This window comes from Chrysoperla carnea, chromosome 1 (genome assembly GCF_905475395.1).
Source record: "Chrysoperla carnea chromosome 1, inChrCarn1.1, whole genome shotgun sequence".
NCBI classification, from domain to species: Eukaryota; Metazoa; Arthropoda; class Insecta; order Neuroptera; family Chrysopidae; genus Chrysoperla; species Chrysoperla carnea.
Genome location: NC_058337.1, coordinates 53,644,203 through 53,659,654, shown reverse-complemented (window position 1 = coordinate 53,659,654; position 15,452 = coordinate 53,644,203). Strand labels below are relative to the sequence as shown.

General features: G+C 28.7%; 1 protein-coding gene across 1 annotated transcript; it reads right to left on the bottom strand.

The window, feature by feature from the left end:
• Window positions 1-2,814: 2,814 nt before the first annotated feature.
• On the bottom strand, window positions 2,815-15,196 carry LOC123290694 (hyccin). Its single transcript, XM_044870959.1, has 7 exons — window positions 15,146-15,196; window positions 14,869-15,085; window positions 13,602-13,862; window positions 12,571-12,791; window positions 11,569-11,864; window positions 11,114-11,221; window positions 2,815-4,096 (listed from the first exon to the last, which is right to left on the bottom strand). Exons 2-7 carry the CDS (start codon window positions 15,016-15,018, stop codon window positions 3,450-3,452), a joined length of 1,683 nt encoding a protein of 560 aa, XP_044726894.1. The 5' UTR covers window positions 15,019-15,085; window positions 15,146-15,196; the 3' UTR covers window positions 2,815-3,449.
• Between the last annotated feature and the right edge of the window lie 256 nt (window positions 15,197-15,452).

Genomic DNA, 15,452 nt, shown 5'->3' with positions numbered 1-15,452 from the left:
CTACCATAGAATACACAACAAATATAATTGAAACTACAATCACTACTATTTATAATATTGTCTTCATTATATTTAGTGATCTTTTGAAATTTTATACATGAATATTGTACAGTTATATAGGAGTATCTTACCCACAAATATTTGGACAAATATTAGCTATGAGCTCTACACATCAAGATATTATTATTTTTGAAAAAATCATCAAATGTCTTTTTGTCTTCTAGGTCTAGGTATAGCGATTAAGTAAAAAATTTGATGCCACAATAATCGAAACAAAATCATATATTACAAGTGTATTACAAATATATTTCGTAGAAAAAGAAGACTATATTTCACTGATAATTTTAAAATGACTTATTATTATTTTTTAATGATGGATCTAAACTTAAAAGCTGATTTTTGGGTCCCTTAAATGTCTTTTAATTTGTGCTTATGTGCTTTAATTTTTTAGAAGTTTAAAAACTAAAATTAAAATACTTGATACAGCTTTTATACACGTTTTTGATATTTGACGCTCTGAAATATTCACGAAAAAATTTTGGTACACTCTTAAGTTCAATTAAACGCAAAAGTTGAACCATTCTAAGTGATATTACTATAACAGTACATGTAATTCACATATAATGTTATAGCTATAACAGTTAGAATGGTAAAACACGTGCCTTCAGTGTAATGGGTCAGTGGCTCATGATCCCTACAAAAATAGTAAATAGAAAAGTTCAAAGATGTAAAATGTTAATTTTGAAAAACAAACAACTTTTGTTAGAAACATTTTTTCATAAACTTATAGATTTATCACAATTTCAACCTAAAATCTAAATGAAATCCTTTAACTAGTACATATTATATATTATACTTCACATAATTTAATAAATATTAGTATCTCAAGTATTAATAATTAACTCAGTATTCAAGTTGCATAGACAATTATTATTTATAATGAACGTTTAAGATGGATTCATCCAGTTACCGCATGTTAGTCAGTGTAATTGAGAAAATTAAAGCGTTTCCGTTCAAAAAAAGCCCACTAATCTACAAAAAAACTCGACTTTGATTGTGTGTGTAGCAATTTTATTGTAGTTTATAATTATTTTAATACAGTAACTTTTGGTTTTTTATAAGTAACAATACTAAAATTCGTACACACACTACTGATATAAATTTTTGTCGTAAGTTTTTTGTGCATTGGTCTAAAAGAATTTCGTGAAGCTAGGAGTTTGAGAAAATAAAATCGTTATAGATGTGATCGAGATATTACAGAAAATTCAAAAACTATCACATGTGCATCAGGAAATCATTTAGAAAGAATTTGAATTTGTAATCTAGGCTGTATTTTACTGAACAAACACTATTTTCGCAGGATAATAATATTTCAGAAGCCAGTATTTCATCTTATTTTGATGTAAATTTTCCCTCATCTCCAACATTTGCCGAATATTTTTGATACAACCTATACATTTAATTTTTTTACACTTTATACTTTAAAATTTACAATATAGATCAATAGTGGCGTAAATATAAAGGCCATACTTTACAAAAGTTCAGATAGTTTTGATTTAATTTCAGATTTATATTTCAGGGCCTTAAAAGCAAATTTGAATTTTCAACTCTGCGTAATATTGAAATTAGTCCAAACCATCAAATGTCAAAAATCCTCCTTATTACATTCATATTTTTACCAAAATATATCTATTTTGTATAGAAGAAAATTTTCTAAGATTTCAATTTTAAAAACCATTGAAGTATCAATAATACACAAATTTTTTTCTAAATGGCAGTTTATCCGATATGTAAAACAATATAGAAAATATAGATTAACTTTTCTGACCCACAATTATAACATATTTTGTGAAATCAGAACTACTCAACGTTTGTAAAGTAAAGGTACTCCACTATTAGGCTATAGTAAAAAGATTTAAAAGTCCTTGTACCGTAAATTTTAAATCTTGTTACTACATTAGGTAACTTTCAAATAACTTTCATAAATATATTTTCAAAAATCAACAACAACTTTTAAAATTATTTACACGAGACTCTAAAACTTTTTACATAAGGTGTGATAATTGCGTACTATCGAAAACAAAAGTAGTGGTCCGGAAGTGGGAGGCTATAACGAATTAATATGTTTTCTCACGTCGGAAAATATTTTACAATGTGCACCACGTTTGTATGCGATAGTACATATTTGCATATAACATTTATCAATGACAAGTATTTTTAATTAATTTTTAGTCGAAAAATCTCGACTATTACACAATACACGCTATCATTTGTTAATTTTTTCAAGTAAAAAATGATCAGAAATCCAATTATTTCAATATATCAAATTAACACGAGGGCAACCTTTATGCAAAAATATGGGTGGCTACCCTAACATTTCTGGACATTTAAACTCAACAAAAAAGGGACGACCGTCTCGAAATAGTAAGATTTTGAAGTTAGCTGAAAAACAGTCTGATGTTAACTCCTAAGAGTTAAATCCTAAAAATCGTGAATTTGTGGTTTTTTTTTTTTTTTTATAAAAAAATATATTGTTTTTGGTCCTCCTTCAATGTAAAAAGAAATGTTATGAGCCAACCAGTATCATTAAAAAAGATTTTAAAAACTTACATTTTTAAAATATACATCGCCTAATAAATGAAAATATTTTAAGTTTAAGTTTTAAATTTGGAGCGTTTAGAAATATTGATTGTTCAAACAAAACTTTTAATAGCGTATTTTAAACCTAAAAAATTTCGTAGGCGAACAAAATCATTTTTTGGGCAAACAATATTTTCGAAAACAAGTAATTTTTGTTTGAAATGCTTTTTTATAAACCCTTTAACGAAATCCTTAATTACATTTCGAGACATATTCAGGTTTTTTATATAACTTACCAATTTTAATAATTATAGGTCCCAGAATTAATTCTCAATTAAACAAGGTAATTAAACAATTAAATATTTTAGTTGGGATATGTAACTCTTTTTTAACAAGATTAAAATATTATAAATGTGTATTCCAAATACATAAAAATGGCGTTAACAAAATAAATACTTATCTTAATTAAAAAATAAAAAAAATTACCAAATTTTTCATTAGTATCCAAATTGACCTTGAGAAAATTTCTAATCATTAACTCAGAAATGCAGAGAATTGGAGAATAGATACAAAGAGAATTGGAAAATGAACTTGGGTGTACATTGCTTTTGTGTCTTATGCGAAGTAAATTTTACAGCTGCTTTTTTATTTTTAAGCAAAATTTTTCGAAATGGCAGCCCCATAGTACAACTTATACTAAATTCGAACAATATCGTCAATTCTTTAAAAAAAATTAAAACAATTACTTCATCTTTTTACATTCTCCTTAATCTTTGTATCTTTTAAAACACCATAATTTTACATTGAAATCCCCATATATTCAATAAAATAACCGCTCCCCTCTAAATGTGCATAGCCTAATCTGGTTTTTAAACTGAACTAACTTGCATGGAAGGTTTCAAATCATTCTCTTGAAGTGTCATCAATGGAATCATGGCTGAACTTTCGACATTATGATGTTCATCCAAAATTATTGACGCTGAATCGTCATCATGACTTACAGATTGTGATGTGTCTTCTTGTAAAGAATCTGATACTAAACTTACCTTTTCCGTGGTGATTTCAATATTTTTACTGTCCAAAACAATTATTGATCCGTTAGAGTTATTATTTAACGAACTTGTTGACTTTTTCGATGTAATATCATTCAGAACACCATCGGTTAATGTAATTGAATTTCGATTGCCCTTTGTAACACCATCCTTTTGTGTAATAACCTTTTTTGTTGGATTATTATCACCAGAATCCCCTGGCGATAGTGCTACCGTCGAAGACGATGTTACATTAGTTTTATCATTTTGTTTTTGTTCTTTATCTTTGTTTAGTTTTTTACCAAGACCTGAAAATGTTGGTAATTTTGGTAAACTTTTTGGTACAGCATCCTTAATTTGCTTTGATGTTTTGATTTTTTCGGGTGCATTCGCTGTAACCACATCATCTTCGTGTTCTTCCGTTATTGATACTAAATTCTTACCATCGGCGTTCGCTTCATCTTTGTTTTGAATCGGTATATCCTCTATAAAAATAAATTTAGATGAATTTATTTTAAAAAAAATAGATTTCGGTTCAAATCCCTGTTGATGGTTTCTTTTAAAAAGAATTACATAAATATGTCAGTGACGGATCAACAAACTTTTGTTAATATTAATTAATTTTTTACAATATTAATTGCTATTTTTTGAAAAAGTTGTTTTTTATCTAAAATAAAATTGTTTAGAATAAACACCATACTTGAATGATGAAGAAGAAGAGAATTTCCATTTTTTTAAATTTTTTACACGGTCCAAACAATGATAAGATCGAGCAATTTTTCAAAAGTTATTCCATAGGGATTTTGGATTTCAAATTCGAGCCATGATTTCCGTTGAGTCATGTTAATTTATTTTAGCTCCCATAAAGTTTTAATCCGTTACTGCATTGGGGAATTTAAAAATGGGATATGTACCTGAATTTAAAGCAATTAATATTTAAATTTCAAATTCACTTCAAAATATTTTCATTTTACGCGCAAGAATGTGTTCATTTATAATCCAAATCTGTTAAGGAACTATTTTTTGGTTAGGAGTGAAAGAAAATTTAATTTCTTAAAATTAATTAAAATTTATTTTTAAATTAACTTTTACAAGTTTTCACATGTTTTAAAAATTTTGTAATCAATTACGTTGATTTTCTTTTTTTTTAATTTTGGAAGCAACTTTGAAAAACATAAGAAAACTGTGTATGTTTCGGAGCCGTGTAAAATAGATGCAAAAACTATGTAAAAGAAGCTTTTTATTTTCTACTTCACATGCATTATCAGAATAAAAATTTTTCAACAGTAGGAACTAAAGATATACAAGTTATAGATGAGACAACTACCAAGCCTCCTCTTTAATAAGAAGTATATACTCTTATTATTAAAAGACCGGATAATATAGTGTAAAACATGTTAGAATACATAATGTAAATTCTGGATATTCTGTATATCACAGTAAATCTATTCACAAACTCAACTTAAGCGATGTTTTACTTAAAAAAGGATTTAAATTCACTGTTTTAAATTATAAAACTACATATCATCCTTTTTTTTCAGAATATTGAATATGCATACGCGCATCTCTTTCCAATACCTACTATACTGATTTTATTTATCTATACTGCTATAATAAAGAGCGATTAATTTAATATCAAAGTTATCTCATCCTTAACTTGAGAATTCCTAACAGGAACTTACCTGTTCACCAAAAACTATATTCGCTAAAAAGGCCACAAATTTTTATTCTCAAAATTTAGAGGACGTATTTGTTACTTATATCACATAAAACATTTACTTATGAATATATTTAGGCAATTCTTTTTACGTGTCAAATGACAAAATGCAATTTACAAACAATTTTTTCCTAATTATACAAACAATTTTCTATTCAAAAAATCTGATTTTGTGGAATTTACATCCAAACTTCATCAAACGGAAGCCACATTTTATAGAAAGAATATTTCAAAACCTACTTACATCACAATTGGAGGGTTCAATGCAGTAACCGGGCAAATCCAGTTAAATTTTGATAATTGTGCAAAAAAAATGTTAGAAAAAGTATTGGATAATCGCTAGATTTTCGATGAATTTATATCTTTGACAAGACAAAAATAAAATAAAAAATTATAAATTTTTTGCTATATAAAGAATACTAATTTTACCATTTATTAGCTAGACTAATGAAAATTACCTAATTTGTAATTTTTATAGTTTATTAATTTTTACATTAGTTAATATATTTTTATAGTAGTCGCATCAACGAATATTTTTACTCAAAGTTCTGAATAGCAGCTCCGATTTTGATGATTTTTTTTTTCAAAATGATTCTTTCTGTATATTATTTAAAATCAGAAACATTTCAGAGAAGCGAAGTAATCCGGAAGGGGGGAAAGGCAATGTCAAAGCTGATATATCGACGCACAGACTAAATCGCTAATAATAGAAAATTGGAATTTCGAGATGATATTGATTTTATAATGTGGCGTCATTTAAGAAAATATTTTTCAAAATTCATCCCCTAAAAGGGTGAAATAGGGGATGACAGTTTGTATGAAAATCCATACAAACCGTAATTTTTGAGTTCCCTGCTTAACCGATTTAAAAAATTAATTCACCTATAGAATGCTACATTATCAGCAAGTAACATGGGCTATATTTTATTTTCAAAAAAAATTCCGTTTGGAGATCTGCACCAAAAGTAAAAGTCCATTAAATAGTGAAACCAGGATTTTTGAGTTCACTATGTAACCGATTTTAAAAATTCTTTCATCTATAGAATACTGCATTAGGTGATATGACCGTATTTTCTTTTCAAAATAATTAGGGATTCGCATTAAAAGTTAAAATCCATTAATTATTTAATTAGTGAAGGTAAGATAATTGAAGGCTATAACGTGGATAACTGCAAGTTATTTTTTTTTTTTAAACAATATTTGTGCAACTTATATGAAAAAAAATCACGCCTGTGTGATTTTTTTCCACTAAAAATGTATTTGAACTTAATAACAATAAAAATGGATTTTAACTTTTGGTGCGGATTTCTAACTTTTTTGAAAATAAAATATAGCCCATGTTAATTGGTGATAATGTAGAATTCTATAGGTAAAAATTTTTTTAATCGGTTGAGGGGTGAACTCAAAAAAGACGGTTTCACTTTCTAATGAATTTTTATTTTTGGTGTGAAACCCTAATTTTTTTGAAAATAAAATATTGCTCATGTTATTCGCTGATAAGGTAGCATTCTATAGGCGAAGGAATGATTAAAATCGGTTAAGTAGAGAACTCAAAAATGAATATTTATATATATTTTCATACAAGCTTTCATCCCCTATTTCACCCTTTTAGAGGATAAATTTTGAAAAATCCTTTCTGAAATGACACCTACAGTATAAAATCAAAATCCTCTCGAAATTTAAAAATTCTAACATTATCGATCTAGGCTGGGCGTTGATATACCAGTCCGGACATTGCCTTTTTCCCCTCCAGACAATTTCCCCCCTCTGAAAGGTTTCTGATTTTAAACAATATATAAATTGAAACATTTTTTAAAAAAATCATCAAAAACGGAGGTGCTATTTTGGACTCCCTAAGAATGGCTATTTTATAAATTCGATGAAATATAACTTTATCGTTTCAAGAGAATTTTGTTAACTCAATTTATGTAGACAATAGATTCGACCGTTTACTGACTGAGATATCCAATTATTATTGAAAGCTTTAAGATTTAAAGCCAGTCAAAGAAAAAAGTGTTGCGGTAGGGACAGGGGCCGATATGAAGAACAATGCGGGCGATTAATCATATAATACATAGTCTTGCAGTAGTATTTTCTGACAAGCCGTATTATTGATACTACAAAAAATTAGCTAATCAGATAAATTAGGAGCGGTGCTTGATTACTCATTTAGATACATAACTACCTATACAACTACTCACGAATGGCATATTATTAGAAGTGGACAAGGCAGGAGGTCTATTCTTTTCGAAGAGAATCTAAATGAGTTGGATTCCTTTCGAAGAAAATTAAATTAAAGTAGAATCAAGTTTTCTTGCCTCTTAAACAATTTTTTGCTATCCTGCAAATGTTATACTAATTGAAGCTTTGGATGAATTCCAAAGTGTGTAATTTATGAGTCTCAATCGAGATGTGTAGTATCTCACATCGTGAAAGCTAAATAACTCGGTTTTACTGGTAGTAATTCGGGGTAGTTTAATTAATAAAAAGGGCTCATATCGGGTCTCGTAGCTTGATAGGAGATGAATCGTATTAAAGTTCTTAAAGTCCCGCATCGTAAGAAGGAGGTTTAAGAGTATTATATTATCAAACAATAATTTTTAAACTGAAAAATATGAAGCAATAAACAAACAAACAGAAGCTAGAAATAAGCCAATAAATGATTTCGTGATCAACAAAAAAAAGGCAGTGTATAGGCAAAGAAATAAACTTTCAAAAATTTCCTGGAATTAATGAAATACTTGCTGGTCGTCCTGAAACAATATAACTTTGTAATATATCATCGTCATCTTCCGTATGAAATTGTTGACAAAACAACCGTGCATCGGCACTTGAACGATTCATTTGTTTCGATGATTTCGATTTTTCACGAATTTTAACAACACCCCCCGCCGATGGTGATGTAATTAAGGAAGATGTTGATGAATTGCATTGCTGCTGAATTGATAATTTTTTCGATGGTGAATGTTTTGGTGAATTATCACAACTTTTTACATGTCTAGTAGATGGCGATGTTTTGTTTGTTGATGATGGCGTCCGTGACATATCAGGTTCAATGCGATATAATTGTTTTGATTTTTTTTTATTTTTATTATGTTGATAATGATTGTTTAATTTTTTATTGAACATTTCTTTGTGTAAATTGTGTTTAGTACCATCGTGTGTAGAATTTGCCATAAGATTTGCAACCAATTCATCCTCTAAATCATCTATTTTTGAGTTTAAATACAAACCAACAACCATACATGCAGCGTGCATAGATTAGTATTTAATTTTATTACTTTATGATATTCATCTTAACATTAATTAATTTTTAATAATCGAATTCTATTTATTTATATCGAGAGGATCCGTCCACAACATTTGGCTATATCGGTAATGCATCTATCTAATTAAGATTATTATTAGTTAAGTCACATAATCTTTAGGAACAATCTTAATTTATTCGCATATAATAATAAATAAAACCGTTCTTAAATTTTTCTTGTAATAACATTTCAAAGAAGAAATTAGATCAACACTGCACTCTGCAGACATTGCTTGACAATTATATCAACACGTAGTAGTAAGTTTTGTGAAAATTAACAAGTGCAATCAAGATCAGGCGCTCTTTTATCAGTGTTTTGTTTTCTCATTCTCTCCCTATTTCTACTAGTGCTACTAGTGTACTTTCTAAGAGAGGTGAAAATTTGTTTTATTAGAACATTGTACACCCTTCAAAAAATTTTTTTTAGGTTTTGAAGTGCTGCTTTTTTCTTTCTGTTTAAAATTTATGAAAATATTAGCATTAAACTAATTATTTATGTTTTAATATCCTATCCAACCTAAAAGCAGGGGACGGATCCAAGTTACATAATTATTATTTTAAAAGTGGTGTAAAGAGACACATTTCAAAAACTCTCAATTTATTATTCTATCTTTTTTTACTACTTTATTGTTATAATACACTAACCGGTACAGAATTTTGTCCAAATAGAATTATCAAAAAAATTGACATAATTTCAGATATCGGTATATCTATGAAATATGATTTGATCTTGACATTAAACAGCTCAATTGAAAGCACGTCCTTTCCATTTTTGAAAATGTAACTCAAAAGTTATCATCATCCCCTATCATCGTGCGCGGAGGGTTGAAAGAATGAGAAAAAATTTCCATTTTTTCGTTGGTTTAAAAAACCAACGCCGAGTCCAAAATTGTTATTGTCTCTAGAAATTCAGCTATTCAGCGATCATACGATCTTTCTTGAGAGAGTTATTAACTGTTAAAGTGAAAATGACACTTTTGAATTTAAAGTTCTCCACCTTCTTCCGTTATTTTTAGTCTTAGAGAAAAAAGCCGAGTCCCATTTTGTGGGAAGTTTAAGAAACTACATTTCTAATATAAGAAATTTGAGTATTATTTACAATGCTATTTCAGGTTTTTTAGATCACTTTGACACGTCATTCATGCAATTTTTTAATATAGAATGATATGACAAACCAAAATGTGAGACATATTTCATCATTTTTGATTTATAAACACAAAATCCATAGACAAATTATCGAATTATTTATGTTTATACAAAATTTTGTCCCGCTGATGTACTGTCTTTGGCATTTTTTTTAAAACGGAAATTGCAGAAGGGAAAAAGTATAAATACGATTTTCTCTAGAAAAATGCAGGTCAGAGTGTCACAGAAGTCTTTCAGCTATCAAATGATGCCCGGCCCTCCTGTACGATTACTATTCCATAAGATACAGTAATTTAAAGTATCAATCGCTTTGACAGTTAATAAGTAATATCGGTTTTTATGCAAATTAATTTTTTATACTAAAAACAAAGGGAACTTCTCCCTTTTTAGCTGCTCGCAAAACGGTAGGGAAAATAATAGCCTTTGGACTAAATTATCAAAAAATTTAAATATATGCTTTCAATTGAGCTTTTCGATCAAGATTGGAAAATTTTTCGCGGAGATACATATACATATTTTACATTTATTGTTTTTTACAATTCTATTTGGACGAAATTCTGTGCCGGTGAGTGTATTAAATTTATTCCAGTTCCTTTAGAAAGGGCTAAAATAATTATTTAAATAAAAGCTACCAGTTTTAAGTTGTTACATACAATATGTCGAAAATAAGGGCTATAATTTTTGTAAATATTACAGTACGTCCCTTTTATCCTTGGCCACTCTTATTTTAGATTCAGATTCGTATTCTGCCGATTCTGCGCATATTTCGAAAAAATATTCCAATAAAAAATGCTAAATTTTTTCAAAAAATATTTTCTAATATTTTGATCTCATATCAGTTAAGAAATCTTATTGATTTTTAAAGAACTCTTTAAGATGCCTGTTTTAGAGCCCTATATTTTTTGTTTGAAACACCTTTCTGTATGTAACTTACTTTATTAGACATTTATCATTAAAGAGTAACTGAAGACTTATGAGACATGCTGTATGTTTAGTTACCAACCGGCATGCATTACTTTCAGGGAGTCATCCTAATCATAAACATGAATAATTTTAAAACTACCAAAAATGTAAAGGTTCATTGAATCGACAATTGGCACCCACGACAAAGGAGGTCGACATTCCATTGAGCATGGTTGGCTGTATCTTAATAAAAAAAAACTTCTTCTCGTATTATGTGTCTTATTTCAGCAAAAACAATAACTGATTATCTGAGCCCTCTCTAATGGAGGTAATTAGGTTTATTTTGTGGCTACTTATTGAAACTAAAATTCCAAATTCTAATAGACACTAATTACATATTAATTCGAATAGCTAATAAAACGAACTCACCTGGTAATTTTTTAATCCGAAACGATGCATTTGTGATCATTGACTTGGACACTGTTGGTGTATTTGTTGTTGTGCCAATTGCCATACTTATCCCCATTGGACGTTCACCTAAATCATTATAAAAATATTAATTTTTAACTACAAAAATACTCTAATAATAAAATCAAAAAGTGGGGAAACTTTATACACAAAGAATATTCATCCAGAAAATATGTCTAGAATTCGTATAGTCAGATTTGGACGAAATCAGTGAATTTTTTTTTTTTTTGGGATAATTCGTTTCAATTTCGAATTTGTTACTAATTAATAGTGTATACATTTCTAGGCCCATTATGAATGCTTTAGACTGACAATTCCGTATCCCACTTTTCAGCTTTGACTCATACTTTTCAGAAATAATATGTCCAGTGAGTTCAATGTTTAATGTGTCAAATTGAACTTGTAGAAATACTTACTTGTCACACTTAATCGAAGCGAATGTTTAATAGCATTTGCTAATAATTGTACATCTACAAACGATTCGTAGCATGCGCGTTGATGTATGGATTCAATCGATTGATTTGCTAAATACTCTTGCCCATTAAATGCTGCATAATATAACGCATGTAATAACTCTAATAAAAATTGTGATGATAATGGAACACGTGGAGGTTGGCTTCCTGATCGAATATTATTTGAAGATGTGGAATCATTACTACCATATGAGGACCGTTGCGCATGACCCGGGCGATAAAATCCTTGGGTCACTAACCTATTTAAGAATATTTTTAATTTATTAATGACAAAAAAAATTATTTTAAATCATTGACTTGATTGAAAAAAGGGATGGTTTAAGGTATTATTTCTATGAAGCGTCTGACTCGGTATATCACTACTATGGAATCAAATAATCGTTGTCTTAGAAGCTTGGAAGCGTCATTACGTGCGCTACGCCTGGAGCTAAAATGCTAATCTTTGAGTAGAACCGACGCTCTCGTGTTAAATGACTTTGAAAGTCATTCTTCACTTAGAAGGGCCGCACACAACTGACGCTTCAGAAGAAATAAATCAAGTCAAGTACGCGTTGTAATAATTCGTCTCAAAACATTCAGCACATGAATTGATTCGTTTAATCAAAATTATTCATTAAAAAAAAAATTCCCACACCGAAAACTCATTGGATGGAGTTGCTAAGAATTTAGGTAATGTATTAAACTAATATCTATGTACAAATTCTCATCTAAATCGGAGTTATATTTCAATTTTTGAACATCTAAGTGTTTTGAAACGAAAATCCTGAAAATTTCAGGAGGTCAATTTTTTTCCTGATTCAATAACAAAAATGGGGAAAGAAAGCTAGTATGTGTACAATACTTTTCAGTGTAAAATATGTAATTTTTGTAAAAGGTTTTACTCTTAAAAATAAATATTTATCTCATTTTCAAAGGAAGTCAATAACTTTCGAAAATTTAACTTACTTTAAAATAGATTTACACAAATATTCTAATGTAATTTTATGATTAATTCGACTTAAATGCCGATTAAATAGGAACATTAATGCTGTCATAACGTTTAATCGATTTTGTGCATTTAATGCTTCCACCTGTTGTAATGGACCCCAACTCACTAGTTTACTATTGCATTCTTCTAAACGTCTTAGCACATTCGTAGTTAAAAATGATGGTCCTAAACTTATTGGCTAAAAACAAAATATACAAATTAGATCTTTCAAAATTATAACGAGTTACAAAACATACGTAATAAAAATCCGATTAATAATATCGTTTAAAATATTGTCAGTCATCAGATTTAATTGGCATTCGTTACTCAGAATATTGTATCGGAATAAGGTATTGTAAGGTACTAAGGTATACTATACGCAAGGTATACTAAGTTTAGTCCCAAGTTTGTAACGCTTAAAAATATTAATGCTATGAAAAAAATTTTGGTATAGTTGTTTATAAAATCACCTAATTAGTCCATTTTCGGTTGTCTGTCCGTCTGTCTGCCAACACGATAACTCAAAAACGGAAAAAGATATCAAGCTGAACATTTTTACAGCGTACTCAGGACGTAAAAAGTGAGATCAGGTTCGTAAATGAGCAACATAGGTCAATTGGGTCTCGACCTATGGGTCCGTAGGACCCATCTTGTAAACCGTTAGAGATAGAGCAAAAGTTTAAACGTAAAAAATCTTTCTTATCAAAAAATAAACAACTTTTGTTTGAAACATTTTTTGCGTAAACATCAATGTTTACCCGTGAGGACGTAAATTATATAGTATGTATTATATGGGGATATAAGTTACGTATGTGTGACATGTAAGAATGTGTAATGCGATAGAGTAATCACTGTATATGCATGGTATTTCAACAATTAACTCAGTAAATTGTTTGTTTTCACTTGTCTATGTACGATTTTGTGTACGATATCTCGAGAGTATAAAATATTTTATCTTAACTTATAATCATTTATCGTTTCCAAATTCTGTACTTATTCATGCACTTACCTCGTGATAAATTGACGATTGCGCAATACTCGGTAGACGAAATGAAATCACTTTTGGTTGACCATTTTCATCAACAATTTCTAAATTATAGATACCAATTAATAATGTTTCAATCGATCGACATGAGCGCTTATCTCCGTGTGCAACGCATCCTAAATATAAACGTATCAATACTGGAATGAATTGTAAAGTAAACCGTTGTAATTCTACTTCTCGTGTACGATAAAAATCAAATAATTGACTGCAAATTGGATCCACCAGCTAAATATTAAACAAACAAAAAAAAAAATTAATCTTTGATAATTTAGACAATTATACTTTAATGGAGAATATAATTTTTTTTTAATCTATCTATTTTCTCAATTAATATTTTTCAATGCGAGTACATTCATGTTTAACGTCAATTTTTTGTGGAAAAAGATAATTGAAACTACGAGAAGTGATACAGTATACTTTTTATCCGATAAAATATTTACATTTTCATAAAATTAGTCGAGAAATTCATAATATTGGAAGCTATAATTATCGAAAACTTAATCGCCAGATCGATAAAAGCTTAGACTTTTCGTCTTAGAAAATTGTAAACAATTTATTTTGTAAACATAATTTTTATGAGTCAGTGATTTTGGGCACCACATATGCAGTTGTTTTTGTAAATTAAAGCTTACAACTCCTACTAATGGAAAAAGTAGCTTGCCACCTGTCACATTTAATTGATTATTTATGATTTTTTTAAGAAAATTTGCAGAAAATGAGAAATTGTCAAATTACGATTCTGTTTTGTGATAAGCATAATTTTTATAGATAGCCAAAATAAACCTAATATTAACGCAAAACAATAGATTACTAAATAATAAATAAAATAAGTTTATACTACTTCCGATATTGATTATCTTTACATAATTTCGCGACTAATGGACCTTTGGCCTTGACACAATATTTACTGTACTAATATGAATGAAGCTCTTAAAAGGTTTCTTCAAAAGAAAATCTTGATTTTTTTAGAAAGTTGGGCATTTTTATTCTAAAATAATTAAAATAAGAGAATTAAGAGTTTGGTTTTTACGGTGTCACAATTTGATGAACGTCTTGTTACGGATTACCTCAAAAACTAAACATACAAATTTTGGTATTACGATTAGTTATCAATATATTGAAATTTCAAAAATCGAAATTTATAACTGTTGCACTTTCCATCAAGCACAATAATATAAAAAATGTTTTTAGAGTTTTGTTCAGTAATTATCTTAAAATAATTCTTACTTACTTGAGGATATTTATTCCGTTCTTCGAATAATGTAAATATACCTAGCATAACGTCCGTATTATGTTCTTGTTCGGCCGCAAAGGACCTTAATTGTGTGGGATCCAATGATTGATATTCACTTAACCATTCTTGTAGCACTTCTTCAGTCATGATCACGATGATTATGGGACCTGATATTCGCTGATATTTTATTAAATCTATTAATTAATTTACAAATCTAAAATTTAAAACCATTATTTTTTCATTGTACAGAGAGGCTGTATTATTTATATATTACTTTTTAGTTAACCATAATATTTATATATGTGCTCCTTTTTTCTGACAGTAGTTGTCAATTTTGAATCGAACATCTTCGTAAGAAATCGTTACAACCCGCCGTGAATAGGCTTAGGTTTGTTTTAGCCATTGTAAGGTAACTACTGCTAGCTGCTACTAAACGTTGCCGTCGTAATTTGTCAATACGTAAAGAAACTTTTAATACAAATATTATTAATACAAATTTGGTAATAATTTTAATACAAATTTGGTAATATATTTAATACATATATGGTAATTGTCTAGCAAGGACAACTAACTTTGGCTAC